Here is a 25,779-nt window from a genome sequence, read left to right as displayed (position 1 = left end):
CTTAATATTCAAAGTCATGGCCGAGAAGGGGGCGGGGCAGGTCTAAAGGAATCGGGGCACCCAGTGGAGTCCAAGAGAGCCAGTCCCCCAAGAGTCAACCTGCAAAGACCCTTCTTGCTCTTTCTCTGTGGCTCCTCTAACCTTTGCCCCTTTGTCTGCCTGTGACATTATCAGTCTTTGTCTTAGTCAAGCTTTCTGGAAGCAACTCAACACATTTTATTTCTGATAATCTGCTGTCAGGTAAACAGGCGACAGGGAAGAAAGTCCATATCCCGCCCACAATTCTCCCATATCAGCAAATTTTCAAAATCCGGAAAAGGGGTCAGGGCCAGTGGGGGCAGCGGGGCAGGTTGGGAGGAAAGACTGGCCAGACCCAGAGATGGGGGTGCCCGGAGCCCACTTCCTTCCCAGGCTCTCCCTCCGGACCCTGAGCCTCAGCCTCGCCCCACCCCACCATGCTCCGGGTGGGAGTCTCTGACCTCAGTTTACACACCCACCAAAACCACCGGGAGGCTGCAGACCAGAGCCCTGGGATGGAGAAGTGGAGACAGTGGGCGGGGGTTGGGCAGGCAGGGCTGCTGGGGAAAGATGCAGCCTGTGCCAGAGGGACATCCAGGGGCAGCTCCATCTTCGGCCGTCACGGCTCCTGGTGTGTGCAAACCCAGACTAGGTCCTGGTGTGTGTGCGGTGCACACCAAGGTGTCAGGGAGTTTTGGTAACAAAGCCCCGCTGGAACAGGGGCCCAGAGAGGTGGGCCACCAGCCCAAGGTCACACAGCACATGTGCAGCAGAGCTAGAAGCCAGCCAGGGAGCTGAGGCCTGGAGCAATGGACTTCCTGCCACCTCCTGCATGTTATGTCACACTGTGTCATGTGACGCCAAGGGTCCCTGCTGCCGAGGACCCCAGGAGGAAAGGACTATGAGTGCCATTTCTCCTGGGTAAAGGGAGGCCCCGAGGGCACAGTGCCTCACCCAAGCTCCTTCGGCCCGTAGAGCTGAGCCCAGAAGCCAGCTGTCACCCACCCCACCACGCACCGGATGCAGCCCTGCCTGGACCAGTCACGTGATTTGTGGGGCCTGGTCCCCCAGGGTCTCCCTTCTCATCCCAGCTCCTCTCACTGCCCCCCAAACGCTTGTCAACAGCCCCTCCCTGTGGGGCACCCCTCTCTCCCTCTCCTCCCCCCCTCAACCTCTCTCTCTCTCCTTTCTCCCCCTTCTCTTCCGGTCCCAGCAGCACTCTGCATCTTCAGAGCCATCCTTCACCCGGGCCCCGCCCCCTGTGCCCAAAGGAGCCCAGCGGTCAGACCCGGTCCCCCCTCTCTTGGTCCCCCGCCACCCCTCTGTGCATATTCCACGGCAGGGCCCTTGTCCCCTGTGGCCACCAGGGCCAGGACTAGGAGAGAGGTGTCGCCTCGAGCACAAAATGCAAGGGGCAGCAAAGCACTCCATAATCAAGGCACATAGTGTGTTCATGCAGTATTTTTAAAAATCAAAAGTAACACCTCAAATCTAGGATGAACAAAATGTCAAAGTTTTAAATACAGACAGCATGCGTATTCTGATTTTTCTTTTTGCATCAGGCTCTAGTACAGCTTGGCATGGCATGGTTACAGATCTTTGTTTGAAATTTTAACATTTTCGTTTATCTTGGATTTTTGGCATTAATTTTTATTTTTTTCAATTGCATCAAAATACTGTTTTCTTGATCACTGAGTGTTTTTGGCATCCCCTTAAATTTGGTATGCAAGGTGAGTGCCTCCTTGCTTAACCCTGGTCCCAGCCCTAGTGGGGCCGCAGGGCTGGCAGGGAAGTCCCCAGGCAAGTGAGGAGGACGGGGGTGACAGTCACATCAGTAATGAAATAACAGCTAATATGCACTGAGGTCTCTGGGCCGAGTACTGTTCTCAAGCCCTCCCGTCCTTCCTCCTGGATCACCTACTATGTGCTGAGCGCTCAGGATAGAGCAGACAGAGATACACTTTCCTGCCACTCAGAACCCACATCCTGGTTTGGGCAGAGAGACGATAAAATAATAAAATGAGTAAGAATCGGCAAAATGTGAGGCACGCAATGCTACAGGCTAAAGAGAAAAAATAACGAAGAAAAGAAGACATGAACCATGTTTTAGGCACGGTCACCAAGAATGACATCCCTGAAACGCCCCGACCACCCAGGAGGGAGAGTTATTACTTAGCCCCATTCTCAGATGAGGAAACTGAGGCAGCCTGCCCAGGAAGTGACAGCTGGGTTCCCAGCCTGCTCTGGGCTGGTGCCAGAGGACTTTCTATTGCGGGGAGGGAGAGGGAGGGGAGAAGCGGGAAGACACCACATAGAACCAGGTGGAATGAGGGCACCAGGACTTCTTTCTCTACTTAAAGGGGCCGCCTTGACTGTACGTTGGGCAGGACTGTCTCCGCCTCCCTAAGGGGAAAGCCCAGGTTGGCTCAGCCTGGCCACGACCGGGCCCCACCCTACCATGGACCGGCCCCACCCCCCAACCCCCCGCCCCGGGTAGGGGCCCTTTAAGGCCGTGCCCCGGAGCTGGCAACGTGACCGCCCTCCCTCAAGTGTGCAAGTTCATTCATCCAGGGGCCCCTGCTGACTCACGCTTATGAAAGTGATTTTCCTGGCCCCGCCCACCACCCGCCTCCTCCCAACTCGTGAAATACCCTCGCTTCCCGGGCCTCTCATAGCCTCTTGGATCCCCACGGGGTAATGGGTGTCCTGCTCCCTCGGCCGGCACCGTGACCCCTGGCTCTCCTAGTGCCTGACCAGGCCAGGCTTACGAGTGTCCTCGACCCCTGCCCATCAGGTGAGTGGCCCAGGCGAGGCATGGGGGGGCGGTGGGAGAAGCTAGTCCCTCGCAGGCAGGGGTGGCCACGGGGCCCTGGAGCCACGCAGGCTCCCCGGACCAGCATGATGCCCCCCACCCCAGGCTCCTCCCTCGCCCCTCCCGGCGGTGCCCGTCTCCAGGTGCCTGGCACCCTCAGCTGACAGCTGCCCTGCCCGCTTGGAGTACACCCCAGCCCACGTGATGCTGCTCTGGGCAGGAAAGAGAGGTGTGGCCAGCCCGGGCAGGCTGCCCGGCGCCCCGAGGCCACTGGGTCACACAGGCAGGCTGGGTGCTGCCCTCCGGGACCCCGCCTCTCCTGCTTGCAGGGGACAGAGGTCCCAGGCACCTGCCCTCGGCTCCCGCCCCAGGGTCCCGGGGACCTGGCTTCTCCCAGGAGGGTTCGGGGTGCCGAGAATGAGGGGTCCCAGAGGGTCTGGGGAGCCTCGGAGCTCTTGGGGCTCCAGATAGGGGAGGCTCCGGGGGGAGGTGGTGCCACGGGGCGCGCGCCGGCGTTGAGGCGTCACCCTGGCGACTGGCAGCTGCTGGCACTTGGGCTGACAGAGCGCCTCCTCATCCTCCCCCTGCCACTTTCTTGGTGGCACTGTTGTCATGCTGTTTTCCTCAGAGGGCACTCACCCGGCCTCTGACAGGTATCAAGGGCAGGATTTGGGCTCGGGGGCGCGGTCTCCAACATTCCTGGGAAAGACACCTGCTCCCTCCTGACCCCAGTTTTTCCCTCTGGGCAATCGGGATAAGAAAACCCACGGGGCAGAGGGGTGGGGGGTTGTCATTAAAGTGAAATGAGCAAAAAGCCACCACAGGTACTCAGTAAATGTAGCCATACAGGTGCCCCAAGTCTTAGAGTGGTTTCAAGCTTTGATAACCCTAGAAGTTCCAATGCTGCAAACTCCAAAGAAAGAAAGAAAATAATTGCACCTTGGAAGGTGCAGTTATTCCCATTTCTTTTAGGCTTCTTTTCTCTTGTGAACTTGAATGAGTTTTCAATGTTAACTTTTTTCAGTGGACATTTGCCATCTCCAACCAGAGGGACTCCAACAAAACGTTCGCATTAAAAACTGACCATTCCAACCCCACAAAACTAAAAAGCATAGAAGAAATGGGAAGTTAAACTTTCAAATGAAAGTTGGCAGCATGCGTTCTTCCGAGGTTTTGAGAGCTTTGTCTCAGGACTTGGGGCTGTATCGCTGCACAGGAAGTAACCTCTCAGGTCAGCCTCTGGGTGGTGACCTCATGTGTGTGGCATCCAGAAGCTTCTGGCAACGAGCACTGGACTTGGAGTCCAAAAGCTCTGGTGGTAAATGGGGCCCCTTTGCCTCCGGGAAGCGTGAAAAGGGGGCAGTCAGTTCTGATTCCTCATCGGTAAACGGGGGCTTCTGCAAGTACCCTCCTTACTGGCGCTGGGAGGATTCAAAGGGGCTGGGATCCTCAGTCCTTTACTGAAGCTTCAAGTAAAGGACTTGGCCCGGGGTGGGCACTCCGTGGGCGCTGGGGACAGGTTGGCACCCATTGTGCGGGGCTATGGGGTGTCCAGGTGGTCTGAGCCCTCGGTGAACAAACTAGTTTCATGACCCCCTGGCTCTGTGACCTCGGGGGCATGGCCTTACCTCCCTGAGCCTCAGTTTTCCGGACTGTAAAGTGGGCTCCATGAGGATTAAAGGAGCCGATGCAGAAGGAGCGTCTTGCAAGAACATCACCTGCGTCCCGTTGGTGCTATTCCTGGGGGCAGTGAGGATGTGCAGTGCAGGGCCCTGGGGCTGTTTGAAGGAACCAGGAGGAAGAGTTCTGGGAACCACAGCCCTCCTCCCCAGGGCCACCAGGCACACCCAGCGGCCGGTGGTTAGTGAGAAACTGTGCCCTCCCAGCTGCGAGCATTGGCCGCCTGGCCTCCCTCCCCCGACACCAGCGCTGGGACAGAGCAGCAGGGGGAGCAGGGATGGATACGCGTGCTACACTCCGCCGGGTAGGAGGGGCCTCTGTCACAAACTGTCACACTGTCACTCCAGCTCAGGGGGCACAGAGAAGGCTCTGGAACAGGCCATCCTGGGCTCAAACCCAGCTCGGCCTGCGCAAGCTGGGGCAAACTCCTCGCAAACCATACAGGGCTGTGAGAAGCTCGCTGGGCCTCAGTTTCCCCATCTGTAACACGAGAGTGATTGCGAGAGTCCTTATAACAATGCAGCTAAATGCGGATTAAGTTAGTTAATGTGCATCAAGTGTTTAGAGCATGCCTGGCACCTGGCTAACTCCATGGAAGTATGGAAATGTTGGTCATTCTGTGTCGTTGTTGGCAGTGGCAGTGGTGTCACCCCGGAATCCTCCTCCCAGGCAGACAGCCTGGGCCTCTGCAGGGAACCAGGCGTGGAGAGAGCCACATGGTCCCTGATGGGGAACACGGGGCTCACCAAGACGGGAGGAGGAGGCTTTCCCAGCCCAGGCCCCAGCTGAGGTGAGGAAGGCCATTCTCAGGGGACCTGAGGGCACTGGGGAGGGGGTCCTTAAATGTCACATCCCCCTGTGTGACACTGGAGACACCCTTCACCCCCTGAGCGTCCCTTTCCTCACCTGCCAGATGGCGGTGACGCCGCCCACCTCTCAGGGTGCCCGAGAGGCCCAGATGCTATGGCTCAGGTGCAAGCTTCTCTCCTCGCAAACTGTAAAGTGCTGTGCGAAGGTCCACTGTTGTTGCTGCGGGAGTGACACCCAGGTCCTCCCACCAGCCTGTCTGGGCGGCTGTCCCTCGTCCCTCTGCTTGGGACCTGCCCAGCGGTGGACGCTGGTGTTGCTGTCACTCTGCGCACATCAGAGGTCATACGCTGGCCTCGGTTGTGTTTCACCAGCCTGTTGAAGATTTTCAAAAAATGTGAATTAGTTGCCCACTTTTCCAAATCAGAGAATTCACATTAAAAATCCAGATTTCAGTCTTTTCTGGAAGAATCCTGAAGGCCAGCGATGCCGGGCCCCCATCCCTGGCTGCTCTGGGTGGTCTGGCCCTGTGCCCCCCCATTCACCCTTTTACTTGCTACCAGCCCCATGTCTCCCTGGGGACAGGCCAAGCAGCGTGCACGGTGCATTCAGGCAAAGCCTCGGCACCATTATCCCTGGATTTAAAAGTCGGCTGCGTGATACTGAGCGACTTGTGCGACTTCTCTGAGCCCCAGTTTACCCATCTGTGAAGTGGGATAATAGCACCAACAGTGCTTTCTGCATAGGGTCAGTGTGAGGAGGACATGAGAAAAAACATGTCAAGTACCTGGGACATAGAAAGTGCTAAGTGCCTGCCTGCTCCTCACATGCTCGTGTGCATGTTGCCCTGTGGTGGTCAGGACAGCAGGGCTGCTGGACAGTGGGTGAGGCCAGGGCCCCCGTTAGCTCGGTTGGGGGGATGTGGAGAAGGTGGGTCTGGACTCTCCTCAGGCACCTGCAGCCCTAAGAACGGGGTTTGGGTCTCTCTGAGTGATTTGGGCTTGTGGCCAGCAGGGGGCGCTGGTGCTCCAGAGACAAGCAGGTTTGCATGCATTTCTCCCCAACCAAGGGGCTCAGGCTTCCGTGCTTTCTGCATGTCCACCTGTTCTAGCCCAGCCCCTGGAGGAGACAGTGAGCTCTGGTCTCTTCCCGGTGGCCCGTTTTCTCGAGGCAGGTGCTTCACGTACAGTACCTGTGTCCCCCCTCCAACAACCCCATGGGGTAGAGACGATTATTATTCCCATTTTACAGATGAGGAAACTGAGACCCAGAGAGGTCGCCAGCTCAGAAGTGCCTCTCCAGAGCCAGGTCCGCTGAAGACCCGAGGGCTGGATTGTGGGGTGAGGGCTGTGGCCGTCACAGAAGTGCTGGGCAGGGCTTGCCCCCAGTTGGGCGGAGGAGGCCTCATGGAAGCTGAATAAGCTTCGAGGACAGTTACTGCCCCTGATGAGATGGGGAGTGTGGAGTGAGGCTCAGAGAGAGGCGGTGACCAGGCTGGGGGAGAGAGCCCTGCATAATTGGACCTGTTCAGAGTATAGCAGATATGAGAGGGGAGTGTCATCCTGATAAGACTCAGGGAGGACCTTGGACTTGATCCTGAGGGCCACAGGAGGTCACCCTGCAGCTGGGAAGTGACTGCATGACACCCCGGCTCACCTCCTCCCCTGTGCCCCCAGGTTGCTGCCAGCCCCGAGCCCCCCCGAGAGCCACAGCCATGAGCAACGGGTGGAAGGACCACCTTGGTGCCAGCGGCTCAGAGCCCCTCCCGGTCGTCATCATCGGTGAGTGCCGCCCAGGGTGGGGGAGGGGCTGCACTGAGCCCCAAGGGTTGGAGGTCAGGAGCGGGCAGGGCCTGGAGCGGTCACTCTGTGCCCAGTGCTGTGCTCAGCAATTTATAAAACATCATCTGAGTAACCCTTCCCAGAACCCTCGAGGCAAGGGCAGGGTGCTCTGCAGAGGCTGCGCAGTAAGGGCGGGGCGGGGGGTCGGGGGACGGGTTCTGTGCCTGCGCCCGTCCTGTGCTTTCCCTGTGCCTGCTGCCTGAGTGACGGGGACACAGCCGAAGCATGTGGTCCTGCCGTCAGGTCTGCACAAATGGGGGACAGAGGGCCCCTCCCTCCGGGCAAACGGCAGGTCGAACCACATGAAATGGCCATTTTTGTAAGTTAAAAACAGTTGAGCCTCGGCGATTTCATAGGGTTTGTCTGAATAGCTGTCTCCATATGAGTAAGACTGAGAACAGCATAACATAAGACAGGGGAAAGACAGAGAAGAATAGGAGTGATGTCATGAGGTTAATTGCCCAAGAAGTGCCTCGGATAAGCAGTGCGATTCATCCAGACCTGGGGGCAGCCAGCCCCACAGGTGGCTTAGCGCCCACCCTGAGCACCCTTGCTTGGCCCCCGAGATCACCCCCAGAGCACGTAGCCATCTGTGCTGTAATATTTTACACATCCTTCTGACCGACCTGACCCCACTGTCAGTTCTCAGTAATCTCAGGATCTCAGTCATGCCGCTGTGTGACCACAGGCAAGTCAGTTAACCTCTCTGTGCCCCAGCTTCCTCAAGTAGAAAAGGAGGAAAAGTAGTATGTGTCTGGCTCAGTGCGCTCGGGGCTATGGAGGGGCCTGGTACAGCAGCAGCGGCTGTCAGTTTCTTATTATTTTGTTGTTATTAAAATCACTTGACGCAAAGCTTGACACATAGTAGGCACTCAGTAAATGTCAGCAGTTATCTCCACAACTTTATTGTTGTTAAAGTGGTATAGTGCTAATAAGTGTTCTATTTTTATTTTTATGCATGAAGAGCAAATCAATGAATGAGACAGATCGAGACCAAAGCCCTCGGTGGTGGTGGTCTCTCGTGCTCAAAAGCGCCGCCCTCTGACCCCACCCTCTCTCCCCAGGCAATGGTCCCTCGGGCATCTGCCTGTCCTACCTGCTCTCGGGCTACAGCCCCTACGTGAAGCCAGATGCCATCCACCCGCACCCCGTGCTGCAGAGGAAGCTCACCGAGGCGCCAGGGGTCTCCATCGTGGACCAGGTGGGCTTGAGCTCTGGGTGGGAGGGACACCCCCATTGCGGGAAAACTCTCCCAGGCAAAAATCAAAAGGATGCATTTATGAGACATAAGACCAAACGTGTGAGAGACCACAAAATCAGCCACAGAAACTGGGGAAGAGGAATCACAGCAGTCTTTGAAGACTTACAAATACCACATCAGCTTGTCTCACCTCCTCTAGACCAGTGCTTCTAAACCCAGGGATGATTTTGCTCCCCCTGGGGACACTTGGCCACCTGGAGACAGTTTCGGTTGTCACGACCAGAGTGGTGACACCACAGGCGTAGAGGGTCGAGGCCAGGGATGCTGTTAAACATCCTAGATGCACAGGACAGGCCCCACCACAAAGAATTATCCAGCCCAAATGCCAGTTGTGCCACAGCTGAGAACCCCTGCCCTAGACATTGCAGGTCCACCAGCCCCTGCTCAGGAGGGCTCACCAGTCTCCCCTCCACGCCCCTCGCCTTCCAGGAGGCCACTCAGTGTCCGCCCCCCACTTCAGGCAGCATCCATCCTCCTGGGCCCCTCCCAGCGTCAAGCTGGTGGGTGAGGAAGTAAGTTGGCATTGGGTCTAGATAGGCATTTTTCAGAATGCCTTCTACAGCAGGGGTTCCCCCTGCGGGGGACCCCCGCCCAACCTGGGCCACACAGCAGGAGGTGAGCGGCAGGCAAGTGAAGAGAAGCTTCATCTGCCTCTCCCCATCGCTCCCCATCGCTCACATTACCGCCTAAACCATCCCCCTCCGCCCCACCCTCGTCTGTGGAAAAATTGTCTTCCACGAAACTGGTCCCTGGTGCCAAAAATGTTGGGGACCGCTGTTCTACAGGACAGCCGTCCCTCAGTATAATATGCAGAGAAAAATGTCCCTGCTCCAGTAAATCTGAGAGACACTGGGTTTGGCAAAATTAAACGGGTAAATGACAGCTGCGGGACTTGTCAGAGCCTTTAATTTGCTGATGTGCACGATCTCCTTTTGAGAGGCAGCATTTCCCAAGCTTATCTGACACCCTGATATTAGGGTGGAAAGGCAGGACCAGGTGTCCTTCCTCCAGCGGGCCCTCTGATTTGTGTCCCCGCCCCCCAGGACCTAGATTACCTGTCCGAAGGCCTTGAAGGCCGGTGCCAAAGCCCTGTGGCCCTGCTGTTTGATGCCCTCCTGCGCCCAGACACAGACTTTGGGGGCAACGTGGAGTCTGTCCTCACCTGGAAGCACCAGAAGGAGCGAGCCATCCCCCACCTGGTCCTGGGCCGGAACCTGCCAGGGGGGGCCTGGCATGTGAGTGGGGCCCAGACGGGTTGAGGGGACTTGAGCCAAATCTACATGAAGTCTTGGGGAGGGGGAGGGGGGGGAGGGGGGGAGGGTCCCCCCCTCCTCCTCCCTAACTTGGGTTAGGACGCTTCCATTTCCCACCTTTCCCTAGTCACCTCCCCCTCCCCCTCCCCCTCCCCCCACCCCTCGCCTGCCCTGCCCTGTCCTCCAGCCCTGAGTGGATTGGGGCCCAGCAGAAGCCTGGACTTTGGTCTCCTTTCCTCCCAGTCCATTGAAGGCTCCATGGTGACCCTGAGCCAAGGCGATTGGATGGGGCTCCCGGACCTGCAGGTCAAGGACTGGATGTGCAGAAAGCGAAGGTGGGGCTGCCCTGGAAAGCCCAAGGTGGGCAGGGAAGACCTGGGCCCGACCCAACATTGAACTGGGAGCCAGAGGGCTTCGGGGCTCAGCTAGCCCGCCCTTCCTCTTACTCCAGGGGATAAGCTGAGGCTCGGCTGGGGAACGGACTTGCCCAGGACCACACGGGGAGTGAGCAGCAGAGCTGCGTTCACCTAGGACTCCCTGTCCAGTGCTCCTGCCGCACGACCTGGACCTGGCCTCCTTGTAGCATCCCAGGCTCTAAGGCGAGGGTGACAGCTGGCCCCTGCCCCCCACGCCCTGCCCCGGAGCCTCCGGCCCAGGCTCCCAGTCCTCTGGCCTCCCACTATTCTGAGCCTGGCCTGGAACAGACTCTTTTTGTCTAGGTCAGCTAATAGGATGCAGTTTTTTAAAAAAATGTTTCTGCATTAGAAACATAACCATACTATAGAAAACTGAAAATTGAGAAAAGGAAAACAACTGACCCCTACCTAGCACTGCCGCATCTCGGGGGGTTCTCTCCCCATCCGGTTTCCTGCTCCATAATGACCACACTGCACACTTCTCTCCACCCGAGAGAGACAGCAGAATCACTGAATAGATAAATTCTAGCCCCGGCTCGCCCTTGTACATTTCCTCCGCCCTCGGGGCTGTGACAGGGGGCCTGTTGTCCCCACCGAGGAGGCAGTCGGCCTCTCTGGCAGCTCGGTTTCCGCCCCTCCGGGGCTCACTGTCTGTCCCTTGGACGCAAAGACTTTTTGTCCCTGAAAATTTGATAGGAAGACATCCAGGCTGGTGTAGTGATGTGTTAACAGACAGATGGGAACGTAAATTTAACTTGTGGACATACCCTTTTCTATCGGACTCTTAAAATGTAACATTATGTCATGAGGACTTCACAGGGCCATTACACAGTGTTTGCAACCATCCTTTCCCATGGCCACTTATACTCCCAAGAGACGGTGAGCATCTCCACTAATTCCTCCATACCCAGCCTTGTGCTTAGATGTTGGAGCCAAAAGCCACAACAGATGCCCTCCCGGCCTCGTGGTGCTGCCACGGTTCCTAAACCACTTTCCAGTCATGGAGCTTTCATTCTTTCCAATGTGCCATTATTATCAAGAGCCCCGGATGGAACATCTTCTGAGGACGGTCCTTTAAAACAATTTTTACTAAAACAGAGGAGGGGAAATGACCAGCCCACAGGCATGGATTCCAGACTTCCAGTTTCAGGAGCAGACTAACGAGTTGGGTTGGCTGGAGCGGCCTTAGGGGATGTGCTCTGAGCTCACACTGCAATCATGGGTTGTATTGAAGGCGTGTCACAGAGGATTCCCTTCAAGTGAGTTAATCCGTAACAATGTGTCCACAAGTCAGGGAAAGTAACTCACCTAAGGTCACCCAGGTAGCTACAGGGAGGAGCTGAGATGATGTCAAAGTCTGTGTGTCACCCACTGGCAACACTGGCCCTAGTCATGGCCCCGGAAGGGGTTGCAATAATAGCGATAGAAATAACAACAACAACAATAATAGTAATATCATAATAATAGTCTCTGCTGCTACTGTGTGGGCTAAGGACTATGCTAAGTGCTTTACAGGGGTTATTCTTTAACCAACTTGTTTACTGAAATACAGGGACATACAGAAAACTACACAGTTCATATGCCCACAGGTGGGTGAAATTTCTCAAAGTGGATACACCTGCGCTTCAGCCCCCCAGACTCAGAAAACAGATCCCCTGTCCCCAGAAGCCCCCTCAGACCCCTCCCAGCCAACACCCGCTTCCTAAGAGGTAGCCACTCGCTTGACCTCGAACTCTGTAGATTAGTTTTGTCTGTTTCTGAACTTTATAAAAACGGAATCCTACCACACTTATGTAAAATATTATTTAGTCATTTGAAGAAACAGTAGTGGCCGACCTCATGTCACTTACTGCCTGTCAGGATCTATTCTAAATTCTTCATTCGTATTATCTAACCCTCTCAACAATGGCAGGGAACGGGTGCTGTCACCACGGTCAGCCTCATTTTGCAAAGGAGGAGCCCAGGCAGAGGGTTCCAGGCCCAGAGCTCACTGGTGGCAGAGCCAGGATTTGAACCCAGGCCATCTGGCACCGGAGGCCACACTCGGAACCCCACCCTAATGAGGCACCCTTATCAGCTCCATTTTACAGAAGAGGAGACTGAGGATCCGAGAGGTTAAACCGCTTAACCAAGTCCTACACGTCTGGGTGGTGCACCTCCCCCGCAGTCCGCTCTGTGACACTCTCCCTCCCTCGTCCTTCCCCGCAGAGGTCTTCGCAACAGCCGGGCCACGGCCGGGGACATGGCCCACTACTACAGCGACTACGTGATCAAGAAGGGCCTGAGCCACAATTTCGTGTCTGGCGCCGTGGTCACGGCCGTGGAGCGGGGGACGCCCGAGCCCAGCGGCCCCGGGGCCCGGGACCCCAGCCCCCTCTTCCAGGTGAACGGCTTCGTGACCGCCGAGGACCGGAGCCAGCAGCCCTTCTCCCTATGCGCCCGCAACGTGGTCTTGGCCACTGGCACGTCTGACAGCCCAGCCCGGCTGGGCATCCCCGGGGAGGCCCTGCCCTTCGTCCATCATGATCTGTCGGCCCTGGAGGCAGCCACGCGGGCAGGCACCATGTCCCCGGCCTCAGACCCCGTCCTCATCATCGGGGCGGGACTGTCGGCAGCCGACGCGGTCCTCTACGCCCGCCACTACAACATCCCTGTGATCCACGCCTTCCGCCGGTCCGTGGACGACCCCGGCCTGGTGTTCAACCAGCTGCCCAAGATGCTGTACCCTGAGTACCACAAGGTGCACCAGATGATGCGGGAGCAGTCCATCCTGTCGCCCAGCCCCTACGAGGGCTACCGGAGCCTCCCTGAGCACCAGCTGCTGCTCTTCAAGGAGGACCGCCAGGCTGTGTTCCGGGACCCCCAGGGCCTCCAGAAGGTCTTTGGCATTGCCCTGGTGCTGGTCCTCATCGGCTCCCACCCTGATCTGTCCTTCCTCCCGGGGGCAGGCGCTGACCTCGCCATGGACCCCAACCAGCCACTGAGCGCCAAGAGGAACCCCATTGACGTGGACCCCTTCACCTACCAGAGCATTCACCAGGAGGGCCTGTACGCCGTGGGGCCACTGGCCGGGGACAACTTTGTGAGGTTTGTGCAGGGCGGGGCCCTGGCTGTGGCCAGCTCCCTGCTGAGGAAGGAGGCCAGGAAGCCGCCCTAGCACCTGGCCTGGCATCCTTGCACCCAGGCCCTAAAGAGGAGGGGAGAGCACCACGGCCCTGCTGGATGCAGAGCCCATCCCAAGATGCCCCATTGATGGAAGGGGGCCTCTCCTGGCAGGAGACAGGAGCGGCCACGAGCCCATGCAACAGCCCTCTCAGGTGAAGAGTGAGAAACCCAGGCTGCCAGGACTCAGACCAGGGTGGAAACAGTGACCACAGGACAGGGTAGGCCCAGACCTGTAATTGGGGGTGAAAGCTGCTGGTGTGAGCTAGGAGCACTGGGGCCAGCTGAGCACCGAGCCAGCAGGACCCCAGGCCCTGCTCTTTCCAGAATCGGGTCCCAAATAAAACCAGCGCCTGCCTGCACTCCTGTGTCTGAGGACTCTGTGCTTGGGGAGGGGGCCAGGTGCCCAGGACCTGCTCTGGGAGCTGGGGAGTGGGGCCGGGGGGAGAAGCACAGGGCCTAGTGGGAGAAGGTCCTTGGGCTGGGGGGTTGGGAGTCAATGGATGGTGCCCCAAGAGGAAGGGCAGCTGAGTGAGAGCAGAGGAGACAGCAGCTGTGTTTGAGGAATGGGTGCTGGGGAGGCTTTCCTGCTCCGCCCACCCCTCCAGTCTAGTCCCACCCTCTCCCACTCTCCCTCCAGCCACACTGTCTCCTTTCAGTCTGTCCTGCATGTTCCCCACACTTGCACCTGCCACAGGGCCTTTGCACAGGATAGTCTCTAGCAGAGGGCACTTTCCCCTCCTCTCTTAACTCATCTTCCTTCCACTCTCAGAGCATAAGGATCATTTCCTGTAGGAAGCCTCTTCTGACACATACCCCTCCGTGGCCTTAAGGCAAATTCCCCTCTCATGGCCCAAGGTGCCACCGCTTCATAACAGTTCAGTTTTAATTGTTCATTTATCCGTGTAATCATTCCAGTATCTGGCTCCGCCCACTTGGATGTAAGCTCCAGGAGGCCAAGGAAATCTTCTGTTTTCCCTGTCCTTGGAACCCAGTGCCAGCACCAGGCCTAGCACCTAGCAGGTGCTTGTTTAATTCTTTGGGTCGGTGGGTGGATGGATGCGGGGAGTGAGGGGAAGAGGGTGTTCCGGGGTGAAGACTGGTTCTGGGCGTTGTTTAACGGGCGGGTGAGGTCTCACCGGGCGTGCACCGGGAGGAAGGGAAGAGTGGGTACCAGCGGAGTGGTGGGGGAGATCCCCCGTGCGTGGGCGCTGATACCCGGAGCCGGAGCCGGCAGAGGGCGCTCCGGGCTCGCCGGACACCGCGCTCCGGCCCCTGCGGCGGTGCCAAGGCGGGGCGGGGCGGGGCACCTTCCGGAGAGAGGACAGCGGGAGACTTTCGGAGGGGGGCAGCTCCCAGGGACGCACCCCTGCAGCCAGACCCCCCCCCCCAGGACCCCGCGCCTGTTGGGTAGCGCCGTGCCGCCGCGCCCGGCCGCGGGGGGTGGGGGCTGTGGCCACGGGGCACGTGGCTCGGGGTCCGGGCGGAGCGGCCCCCTCCCCCCACTCCCGTCCCCCGGCGCCGGTCCGTCCCCTCGCGGCCGCGGGGGCACAGGGAGGGAGGGAGGGAGGGAGGGCGGGGCGCGCGGGCGGCGCCGGGGAGGGGGTCGTGCGGGGGCGGTCCGCGGGCCGGGCGGGGGTCGGCGGGCTTCCGGGCGGTGGCGGCGGCGGGCGCGGCGCGATGTGCGAGCGGGCGGCGCGCCTGTGCAGGGCCGGCGCGCACAGGCTGCTCCGGGAGCCGCCGCCGCAGGGCCGGGCGCTGGGCGGGCTGCTGCGCTGGGTGGGCGCCAGGATGGGCGAGCCCCGGGCGCCGCTGGCCCCCGCCGTCCCCGCCGCGGACCCCGGCCCCAGCCCGGGCCCCGCCTCGCCGCGCGGGGGCACCGCGGTCATCCTGGACGTGAGTACGCGCCGGCCGGGACCCCGAGCCCCCTCCTCCCACGGGGGCGACCCCGAGGCCGCCCTCCTCCGTCCCCGCCGGGACCCGCGAGGCCCCCTTCTCCCTGGGTACGGACCCCCCGGCCCCTCCCGCTCGGCGGCCCGGAGCAGGACCCGCACCGGCCCCTCCGCGTCCCAGAGCGCGGCCCCCTGCCCCTCTACCTCCCGGCGGGTCTCCGTGCGAATCCTGTCTCGTTCCTGGACCGGGACGACCCCCTTTCTCCCGTCCCCTCCCTCCACTTCTGGGGATCTGCACGTTTTCAGAGCCGGGAGCCTGGAGCCCCTCGACCCGGCCACCGCCCCCCTACTTTCGTTCTGGCCAAACCCTCATCTTTTTCCCAGCTCGGCACTTCATCCTTTACCCCCATCCCTTCCCGGGACGGGAGCCTCTGGACCGCTTCCGGCCCCCTCCTGCTCTCCATCCCGATTCCTGCCCCAGTCTTTGCTTTTCTAAGACCACCTCCCCCCAACACACACGCACACACACGCACACACCGCACACCCCCTAGGTCGGGGGCCTCCTTTCTTGTCCTGGCTGTAGACCCTAAGCCCTTCTATTCTCTACCCTAAATGCCCTTCCCCCAGGCACCACCTCTTTAAGTGAGGCCCCCTCCGCACCTCTGTCGTCCCCTCTCCTGTCAGCAGAGGCGGGGCCATCCCCCGTCCTCCCTGAGCCTGGACCCCTCTGGGGACCCCCATCCACTCTGAGCCCCGTCATTCCCTTCCCCACCCTCCCTCCCTCTCCTCTCCTCTCCTCACCCCTATCCATCCTCTCCGGGGCCCAAATTGCCCCACCTCGCCCTCCCACCCACTCCCCACCGTAGGAGGGAGATTCTACAGGATGGACGTCCCCTGTAGAGTGTTGGGGGCAGGTGGAGGGAGCTTTGCCCCCGCAAGGGGCAGCATGGCAGTGGGGTGTGCATGTCCCAGTGAGGGTGTCCTGTGTGGTGGGTGACCGCGGGCTGGGGTGCCTCGCTTGTGCATCGTGGGGTTCTGGGAGAATGTGTGTGTGTGTGTGTGTGTGTGTGTGTGTGTGTGTGTATCACACATCGTTGTGAGTGGGGGTAGCATGGATTTCCGCTCTCGCCTTCCTCCTGGAGCCCATAGCTGGCTCTGGGCGGAAAGGGCTGGGCAGGAAGGGGGATCTGTTCTGTGAGTGCCTGTGGCTCAGTGCCCCCCGAACAGGCTCACACACAGCCCGACACGCACTTGCACAGCTGAACCCTCTCAAAGCCCCAGCAGCGTTCACAGCTGAAAGTCCTGGGCCGCCCTTGCAGGGAAGACTCGTCCAGACCTCTCCTGGTCCTCACAGGACTGGAGGTGGGCTCTGGAGTCCTCACATGCTGGCCGTGAGCTGGCTCTGAGCCTCCATTTCCTCATCTGTGAAATGGGGTGATGAGCAGGCATGGGGGCCACATCACGTGGTCGTGTCAGCCACTTGTTTAACGCTCACGCCGGCACGGGCACCTGACGGTGGGACCCCCGCCTCCGGGAACCTTGCAGTCAGGAGCAGGCGTGTGGGGTGCTCAGGCTGGGGTTCTGATAACTGCTCCCTTTTCTGCCTCAGCCACGGTGGCTACTGCCCCGTGCCCAGGACTCAGGGTTCAGCTAAAGGAAGGGGAGATGTTTGAGAAGCCTTCCTGAGCTGCTGCTTTGGTTTGTGCTTGATGATGGATGGATGCCTGCCCCGTTGCTTGGAGGGAGGGGGCTAGGGGGCTCTGTCCTTGAAGGTGTGATGGTCACCCACAGGGGCCGTGCCTCCCTCTCCTCCTTCCATCAGCAAGGCTTACTAGGTCTCAAAAACACCAGGAGGAGAAGTTACCTGGTTTCAGCTGAGGCTGGAGGGGATTGGGCTCCCCCCTCCCCCCTCTTCCCCTTCCCGTGGCAGCCGGAAACTTGCATCTGCACTTAGATTTCTGAGCTCCTGGCAGCCTGCTCCTACCCACTCCCCCATCCCCCAAAATAATCCAGTTCTGCCCTGGCTGATGCAGTCATCAGGCCTCGAGGTTCCCTTAGCAGACACCTCTGTTCAGACTTAACCCAACCTCCCTGGAGGAAACCAGGCTCCCAAGGGGTCCTGGAGGGGGGAGGTATAAGGCGAGTGGCTGCATCCATGGGACAGGAATTCTTAGCGTGCGACTGAGCGTCCGACAGTGCGTGCAGCCCACAGACCCACAGCTCTGGAAGCACACACGCAAGCACGTGATGGGCGTGAGCGTATGTCCACGCGCATGTGTGCGTGTGTCAGCGTGGCCGTGGGCAGGCTGCCGGCACAGAAGGGAGAGTGGGCAGCTGCTTCCGTGAAGGCAGCGGGAGGACCTCTGCCTGAAACACCCTCCCACCCCTGGATCCCAGCCAGGGTGTCCTCCCCGGGGAGGGAGAAGGGGGCCCAGCTTCCCCAGGACCACCTGGGGTTGGGGGCGGTGGTCAGAGCCTGCCCCTTCCGGGCCAGCGCTGATTCGACCTCTCTTCTCTGCAGATTTTCCGCCGTGCGGACAAAAATGGTGAGTTTCCCTCCCAGGCTGTCCCCTGAATGAGGACCTGACTCTTTCTGGTTGGGAGTGCAGGACTCTGAATCCTGGCTCTGCTCTGTTCCTCAGTTTCCCCATCTTACAATGGCACTCCCCATAGTTCCTACTTAGTAGGGGAGCCGTGCGGATTCAGAGAGCAGGTGCTGGTGATGCTGTGATGCCTTGCCCGTGGTAAATGCTTGATGTACTTTAATCTCATGCAGCTGGGCTGGACCAGAGCAACCCAGGCGGGGGCCCAGGAAGCCCCTAGCCTCACTGCAGGCCCTTCCCAGGCCCTGGCACACCTCCTCCTCAAAGCCACCTGATACAGTCGGTGCTGTTGCCCCCATTCTGTCAACTCCGTAGTGGCCCAGAGAGGTTCTGTGACTTGCCCGGGGTCACCCAGCTGCATGAAGACAGTCGAAGCTCTGCTGCGGACCCCAGCAGATTTCCCCACTTCACGCGGCTTCCCGAACCAAGTGAGCACGTTGTCGTGGCCAGTGAATTCAGGACACTCCACTTCTCCTGACTTGCTGGAGATGTTCCACCCTGGACCTTTCTGGAAGGCAGGGGCCAGAAGATAACAAGGTTTACCAAGGCGCACCTGAGCCTCACAGTGGCCACAGAGAGCGTTTGTATTAATACCATAGTCATTATTCTTGGGCCGGAAGCAACTCTCTATGGACTTTAACCAAGGCACAGCCCCTCTCCAGGCCTCAGTTTTGCCATCTGTAAAGTGGGGTGATAACACGTAACCTGTCTGCTTCCCTGGGCTGTTGGGGAAATGCAGGGAGGAGATGGGTGGTGAACTTTTGAAAAGAGAAGCAGGCAGTGCTCAGTGTTGATTTAGTCATCCATTGAGAAAATACTAATTAAGTATCAAGGCCCGTGCTGGGGAAGGAGTGGGGAACAGATGGCCCATCGCTTGCCCACTCCCCCAGGGCCTTCAGGTCCCAGGCCCTCTCGTGCGTGGGCTGGAGGTCAAGATGGCAGCACTCCCCTGGGCCCCAGCACCCCTCCCTCCTGACCCTGGGAGTTACCATTGAGCTGCCCCCTCACTGTGTTGGGGGTAGAGCATGAGACCTTGGGGAACAGCCCTGGGCTGGAAGCTAGTGCCCAGGGGTCTCCCTCTCTCACCCACCATCCCTGGGTGTGACGGTGGCCCCTCCCAGGCCTCTTGGGATACAGGACCATCAGATGGAGTAATTCCCTATGGAGGAAGGAGAGGGACGCGGTGGGGGGACTTGAGTGGCACTCAAGAAATCGTCGTGGCATCGCGGCCTGGACAGCGTCAGAGACTAGAGAAGGGGGTTTGGGGGGCCTCCCTCTACCTTCTAATGTGCAGACGGCCTGAGGTCATCACCGTGTGTTGGTCACGCCCCTCAGCAGATGACGAGGTTCTTCCAGGGAGGGATTTGGGCTTGTCCCTGTCGTGGGCCCGGCACACAGTAGGTCCTCGGTAAATAGCTGCTGGCTTACAGGTGACGGACTCATTCACCGCTGGGAGTGCGGTGTGTGTGTCCCTGGGATGCAGCCGTGTGGGTCTGGCTGTGCGTCACCATTCATGCTTTTGAGAGTGTGTGCACATGAGGGTTGAATGGCCGTCTCCAACTGTTGCTGTACATACCAAGTGTGTGTGTGTGGAGTTGGGTGTGTGTGTCTGTGTGTCTTCCTGGTGGTTAGCTCTGCAGGAGCCTTTGCAGTGTGTGTGTGTCTGTGTGGGTGCGTGGCTGGCGCCCTGGTCTCCCTTCAGGCACAGATGGGGTTTCATCCTTGTTGCTCATCCCCCGCCCCCCTGCACCCCGGCCCATCAGAGGCCGTGTTTCCGCCCCCCGAGCACAGCTGCGGGGACCCTCGACTTTGCTCCTGCGGTCCCCACAGAGGCTGAGCCCAAGCCCACTCGTGCCCCTGGGGCCTTAGTCTTCCCGGCCAGCACCAGTGGCCGTGGGGGGTTGTCACCAGGGTTAATGGGGGGTGTGATTCTGGTTCCCAGGAAGCTTCCCGGGCCTGTGAGAAGGAGGTAGGGCCCCCGCTTTGCTGCAGGGGCTGCCAGGGCTCAGCCGCCTACCAGCTCTGTGACCTCAGGCCAGTCACCAAACTCTCAGGGTCTCAGTGTCCCCATCTGTAAGTGGGGATAATCATACTAGTACCCGCTTCGAGGGGCTGTCATGGGGGGTGGAGTGAAGCTCGGGTCTTGGCATGCTGCAGGGAGCCAGCGAGTCCTCACATCAGCTGATGAGCACTGAGTGCCTCGGAAAACGGGCCTTGGTTTGTCAACCAGTGTTTGATTCTCGCCCCGTGCTTCACGGGGCGTTCACCATCTGGTGGAGGCTGCCCGCAGCTGTGGAGCATCTGTTAGGCACCAAGACGCTAACAGACCTCCTCTGACGTTCCCTGGGCTCCTAGTGGGAGAAGAAGCATCACCCCCCTTTCCTACAGGTGCCAAAAATCAAGGCTCAGGGAGGACAAGTCAAAGATCGCAGATTCTCAGTTGGGGAGCAGAGCGGGCGGTTCTGATTGAGCCCAGCCCAGTTTGCCAACATCGTGTGGGCAGGGAATGGATGCTGGCTCTGCCCCAGTTGTCCACGGAAGCAAGATGCCTGCCGCGGCCCCAGGCCGCGGGTTGGAGTGGAATCGGCCTTAGGGATCACAGGAACAAGGGCTTCGGCTCTGGCTGGCCTGGCCTGGCCTGGCCTGGCCTGGTGGCTCCCAGGACAGAGGCGTCTTCGTGGAGGTGGAGCTGGAGACTGGGCGTGGCCCCCGAGGGGAGGCAGAGAGTGGGGTGCCTGCCGGGGAGCCTGGGGTGTAGGACCTGGAAGGGTGGAGGGGTGGGTGCCAGACTGCGTTTCCTCCAGGGAACAGGGAGACTGGCGGACTCCTGGCATTTGAAAGGTCACTGCGACAGAGGCTGAGCTCATGCTAATTAGTGAGGACACCTGCAAACGGCCCGCTCCGGGGGTGGGGTGGGGGGGTTCCTGGAGGTGCTAGGCCCTCTCGCTCCTCTAATTGGACAGAGGCCCTGGCAGATAGATGTTGCTTGCCTCATTAGCTGATCTGGGTTCAGTAGGGCTGTGGTGGGACTTTCAAGCTAAATGTCACCGAGAAGCCTTTGTGCTCAGGAGGCCTGGCGGGCCTCTCTCTGCCTGTTCTCCTGAGTGCAGACTGGATGGCGGTGCCTGGCTGCGCGGAAGGAGATGGTGGCGGGGATGGTGCCGTGCCCGTGGCAGACGTGACTAATCGATCACGGCACGCTTCCACTGAGTCCAGACTTGGCTTCGGCTTTTCCATCTAGCCCTGTGGCTGGGGGTCTCGACACAAGACCCTGCCCCAGGTTGGGTCGGGAGCATGGACTCAGGAGCCAGGTGGCCTGGGTTCGACCTCCCGCTGAGGGATCAGGGCAAGTCCCATAACTGCTCTGTGCCTCTCTGCTCTGTAAACTGGAGGTGATGGTATACTTATGTCGTGGGGCGTTGTGAGGACCAGATGCGTGAACACACAGAGCCTGTGTGTCTGCCCTGGTTCTGCTCCCTGGCTCCTGGGTCATCATCAGTCTTGTTAAAGGAAACCTGGAAAGTGTCCTCTTTCACAGAAGACACAGAGCCATAACTTAGCATTTATGTATGTCACAGCTGGTATCGTGCTCTGTTTATGGTTGGTTTCTGGGTCTTTATGTGTGAATGGGGGGGGATTGTTTTGATTTGGGGGGACTCTGGGTTTTGAAAGTCAGAAATTCATTCTCCCGTCTGTGACATTAAAACATGAGCCGGGAGAATTCCCTGGTGGTTCAGTGGTTAGGACTCCGAGCTTCCACTGCGGGGAGCGCAGGCTCGATCCCTGGTCGGGGAGCTAAGATCCCGCGTGCTGTGCGGGCAAGGCCGAGAAAACAAGAGAAAACAAAACAAACCTGAGCACCTGAGACAGGAAGTTGGAGGCACGCTGGACATTGCCCCAGCCCCCCACGTGCAAGCCCGTGCCCACTCTCCCATATTCCCCTTCTCAACACGGGCGGGGCGGAGCCCAGCGCAAGGCGTGAGGATCTCCCTCTCCCTACTCAAAGTTGCCCTACTTTGAGCCCCTGCAGAGCTCTTGGCAGCAGAGATAGAAGCTCCAGAGCCTTTAAAATGTACGAGTGGCTTCTGCCTGGGTCCAAGTAGGTCTGCCGTGTCTGATTGGGCGGATTGTGCCCTGCTCAAGGGCAGCTACTTGAGAGAATTGAGGGCCTCAGATCCAGCCTGCACGGCCCTCCCCTCAAGTGCTCTGATGCTGTACTGCATCTCCTCACCAACCCCATCAGGAAGCACGTTTCTTTCTAATCCACACAACGTGCCATGTGGGCTCTCGAGGGCTTTGACTGCAGACTTGCCGGAAGTAATGAAGGGGGTCTGCAGAGAGGGGCTGGGGCTCACCCGTTTCCCTGACCTCCGCTGTCTCCCACAGATGCGGCCCCTTTAAGGAGGAGCAGGAAGCGGTCTAAGATCAGTGAGGAGGGGGTTGTGGCTTCCGGGATGGGATGGGGAGGTGGGTGCACTGAGCGGGAGAGCCCAGATGGGAGGAGCGGAGGCTGGAAGCTTGGGGAGTCGCTGGAGTTCTGCTGGGAGCCTCTCTCTCAGGGGCCCAGCTGCCCCCAACCCACGAGAACTTCCCCAGCGGATGCTGGTACCCAGGGCAACCGCAAGTGGAGGCCGAAGAGGTGAGACGGGGAGGGAAGCGTTGGGACAGGTATGTCAGCTGTGAGGGCCCCTCGTCCAGAGCCCAGCCCCTCCCCACCCCAGAGCCCCAGGCCTGGCACCACCTCCCCCGGGGTTTGGCATCCTCAGGGCTGCGTCCTTGGCCCGGTGAGTGCCACCGTTGGTAGCGGGCTCACGTCAGACCCTGTGAAGGCAGAGTGGAGGGGGGGTCATTCCCTCCCCAGAATCAGGACCTGGGTGCTGAGGCGGAGATGATTAAAGTGTGCGGAGGTTATCTGGGCTTTTGGAACCAAAAGAGAGTGGTCATCAGACTGCCTCCAGGTGGTCAGGTGACTGGGAGAGGAGGTTGCCTGACAGGCTCAGGTGTGCTCTACCTACTTGTTGACTGCGGGGCTTAATGAGCCCCAGCAGTTGCTGGTTTGGGGATTATCTGTAAATGGTGTTGGTCTGTTGGTTTGGGAATCAGCTAGGTGAGTCTGTGATCTCCGTGAACTGGAGTTTGCTGGTTAATTTGGATTAGCGGCACCGGCAGGGATGATCTGAGCTGGGGTTTATCTGCTAGTTTGGGAATTAGCGGGGCAGGCGGGGATTACCTGGCTGGAGTTTCCCTGTTGATTTGGGAATTGTCTGGGTCTGGGGATGTCCCATCTGCTAGACACCAGCTGCTCTCCCCCCACCCCTTCCTCGCAGATGACGGGAAGTTATCCTTGGAGGAATTCCAGCTCTTCTTTGCAGATGGTGTCCTCAACGAGAAAGAACTAGAGGGTCTCTTCCACACCATCGACTCCGACAATACCAAGTGAGCTAAGCCCTGGTGGGGGGAGCTGGGGCCGGGAGGCAGCGTTTCCCTTCTCTCGCAGTGGCCAGTCTCCACTGCCCACTCCCCTGGAGGCATGGAGACCTCAAAGTCCCCAAACCTGCTAATCCAGGAGTCCCATCTGTTTGGCCCCGACTGGCCGGGGCGATCTGGGGAGTGGATAGGTTGATACTGCGTTGGCAAGTGTTTGTCTTTTCTGAGCACACATGGCGAAGCTGGGAGAGACCCTAGATTTGCAGAATATACACCGGATAACGAAAGCGAGAGATGAGCCCCCTCGACCTAGTTCTGACCCCAGCGCCTCGTGCTTATCCCCGGTCCCAACACGAGCTCTGTGATTCTCATCCTCACCGGATCCCGTCTTAAACCAAACTGATCTTCACTCTGACCTGAACTCCCCTTCTCACCCTGTACCTGATCACCATTTCTCCAACCCAGCCGGAACCCTAACCTGTGTCTCAATCAATCCCAAACTCCGGCCCCAGCCCTAAAACTCTAAATCCCTAAATCGAGTACAAAGTGCGCATTCTACTCACACGTACCCGACCCTTCCCAACCTGAACTCCAGCCTTGCCCTCTCCGAGTGACCCCCAGGCAGGAGGAGGCCCGAGCCCCCTTCTCCACTCCACACCTGAGTTCCTCGGGGCTGTTTGGAGCAGATTTGATAAGCTGGGGTCCGCTGTGACAGGCTAGAGATGGTCTGGACGAGGAGCTGCCACCAGGCCCGTTGGCAAGGGACACAGCACGGGGGCGCCTGGGGCCAGAGGTGGGGCGGAGCGTCCTGGGAGCCCGGGTGGGGCAGGCGGAGGGGGAAAGGCCCCTTGAAAGAAACGGCTTCCTGCCGCAGGCTCCAGGGGAGGGCTTTGTTTCTGGAGCGAGATGGAGGTTCTGAGCAGTTCCTGCAGCGCCCCGGGGAGCTTGAAAGGGCTGCGGCAGGTGCCTGTCGATCGCGCAGCTGGGTCTGGGAGGAGGTGGCACTGGAGAGCGTATCTGAGTGCGGGCGGGCGGACTTCCCACTAGCAAAGGCCAGACCTCTAAAGACATTTGGGTGTTTTCTTTCCAACGTTCCCCAGAGTGTGAGCTGTAAACATCCCCTCCTTGGGATGCTAAACAGGTTTTCTGCCCAAAACCGTTCACACGGCTCAGAAAGGTCGGTGAAATGCTGCTTTGAGCACCATTAAGCAGGCTTCGTTTCTGCAGGACTTGTCGGAACTTTTCACCAGGTGATGCGGATTGGGGGAACCTCCAAGACAGAGTTTGCAGAGCCTTTTCCCAGAAGCCTCTTGATGAAGCCGGCACACTCTGTAGGCCGGCGTGTCTCAGTGAGGGAACTGGGGCCCAGAAAGGGAAGGTTATCAGAACCTGCACAAAGCTCAGGTCACTTGGCGTCCGCCGCCAGCACACCGCCCCGCCGTGTCTGCGTTCCGAGGCTGCCGCCTGCGCCTTCCCCGGCGTGGGTGGCCTTCTCGTGCTCGGCCTCCTCTGAGGAAGGACAGGAGGATCCCAGGCCTAGAGTGAGAGCAAGGAGGGCCACCCGCACCCCCAGCAGAGCCCAGGACCCAGCAGGCAGGGATGCCCGGGGCAGTGCGTCGTGTGAGAGTTTTGTTGACAGCCTGTAATAGCCATGGGCTATTCCCCTCCCTTTTGCCAGCCCTCGGTTTAGCCCCATCTGCTCCTGATGTGTTGTGGGCAGGCTTTGGGAGAGGAAAGCGGTGGGGAGCATGGTGAGGGGGTCAGACAGACGCACAGACATGGAACCCTCTGGAGGGGGGCGGCATTCTTCACCTGCTGTTCCCGCATCTGTGAAGCCGGGGTCACGGTGCCAGCGCATAGGATGAAAAGAGAAGAGGCCCGGGAGGTGTTTTACCAGCTGCACTAGGCTGTGCTCGCTAGGGAGGGAAGGAGGGCGGGAGGCACGGCACAGGCTAGTCTCTGAGTCCCTCTCATTCTCTCTCTGCAGCCATGTGGACACCAAGGAGCTGTGTGGTAGGTGCTGGCTGTGCAGGGACCGAGGCTTGGGTGGGGTGTGTTTTTTGGGAGGGGAGGGGCCTGGGGAGAGGCAATGAATGAGGGGCACAGACGGGATTGGTGGGAGGACCCAGGGGGAGGGCCATGATCCTCCTATGACCTTTGACCCCTGCCTTCCCTTCCCCCAGATTACTTTGTGGACCACATGGGGGACTACGAGGACGTCCTGGCCTCCCTGGAGACCTTGAATCACTCTGTCCTGAAGGCCATGGGCTACACCAAGGAGGTCAGTGGGTGCGGGTGGCTTTCGGGGGGCCAGGGCTTGAGTGCTGGTTTGGGTCTGCATTTCCCCAGGACATGGTCACGCAAGGGTGCCTCGATTTGTGATGACAAGTGTTGGGCGAATCTGGCTCTGAAGTGGGCTTTGCTTGGGGCTTCTAGAGAGAGTGAGGGAAACTGTGCAGTGAGTGGAGTGGCTTGGTGAATGGCACTGTCCAGCCGTGTCTGGTTTGGAGCGTGAGGCCCTTTCCCACGGTTGGGCTTGGTCCTGGGGTGGAGTCCTAGGAAGGGAGGGGCAGTCACGCTGAGGACTCCAGGGCCCTTGGACAGGTG

The 25,779-nt window shown here is 59.3% G+C and overlaps 1 protein-coding gene across 1 annotated transcript in view; it reads left to right on the top strand.

Moving 5' to 3' along the window:
- The first annotated feature begins 2,680 nt into the window (after window positions 1-2,680).
- LOC137752645 (oxidative stress-induced growth inhibitor 1-like) overlaps window positions 2,681-25,779 on the top strand; it is a 50,954-nt gene continuing 27,855 nt past the window's right edge. Inside the window, 11 exon segments of the mRNA XM_068527368.1 lie at window positions 2,681-2,812; window positions 5,146-5,300; window positions 6,994-7,098; window positions 8,223-8,359; window positions 9,463-9,654; window positions 9,916-10,007; window positions 12,297-13,175; window positions 14,169-14,273; window positions 17,664-17,688; window positions 23,073-23,181; window positions 25,356-25,453. Of these exon segments, the coding sequence (XP_068383469.1) occupies window positions 7,032-7,098; window positions 8,223-8,359; window positions 9,463-9,654; window positions 9,916-10,007; window positions 12,297-13,175; window positions 14,169-14,273; window positions 17,664-17,688; window positions 23,073-23,181; window positions 25,356-25,453 (1,704 nt within the window). The 5' untranslated portion in view covers window positions 2,681-2,812; window positions 5,146-5,300; window positions 6,994-7,031.

This window comes from Eschrichtius robustus, chromosome 19 (genome assembly GCF_028021215.1).
Source record: "Eschrichtius robustus isolate mEscRob2 chromosome 19, mEscRob2.pri, whole genome shotgun sequence".
Classification (NCBI taxonomy): Eukaryota; Metazoa; Chordata; class Mammalia; order Artiodactyla; family Eschrichtiidae; genus Eschrichtius; species Eschrichtius robustus.
This window is presented reverse-complemented; position numbering and strand designations above follow the sequence as displayed.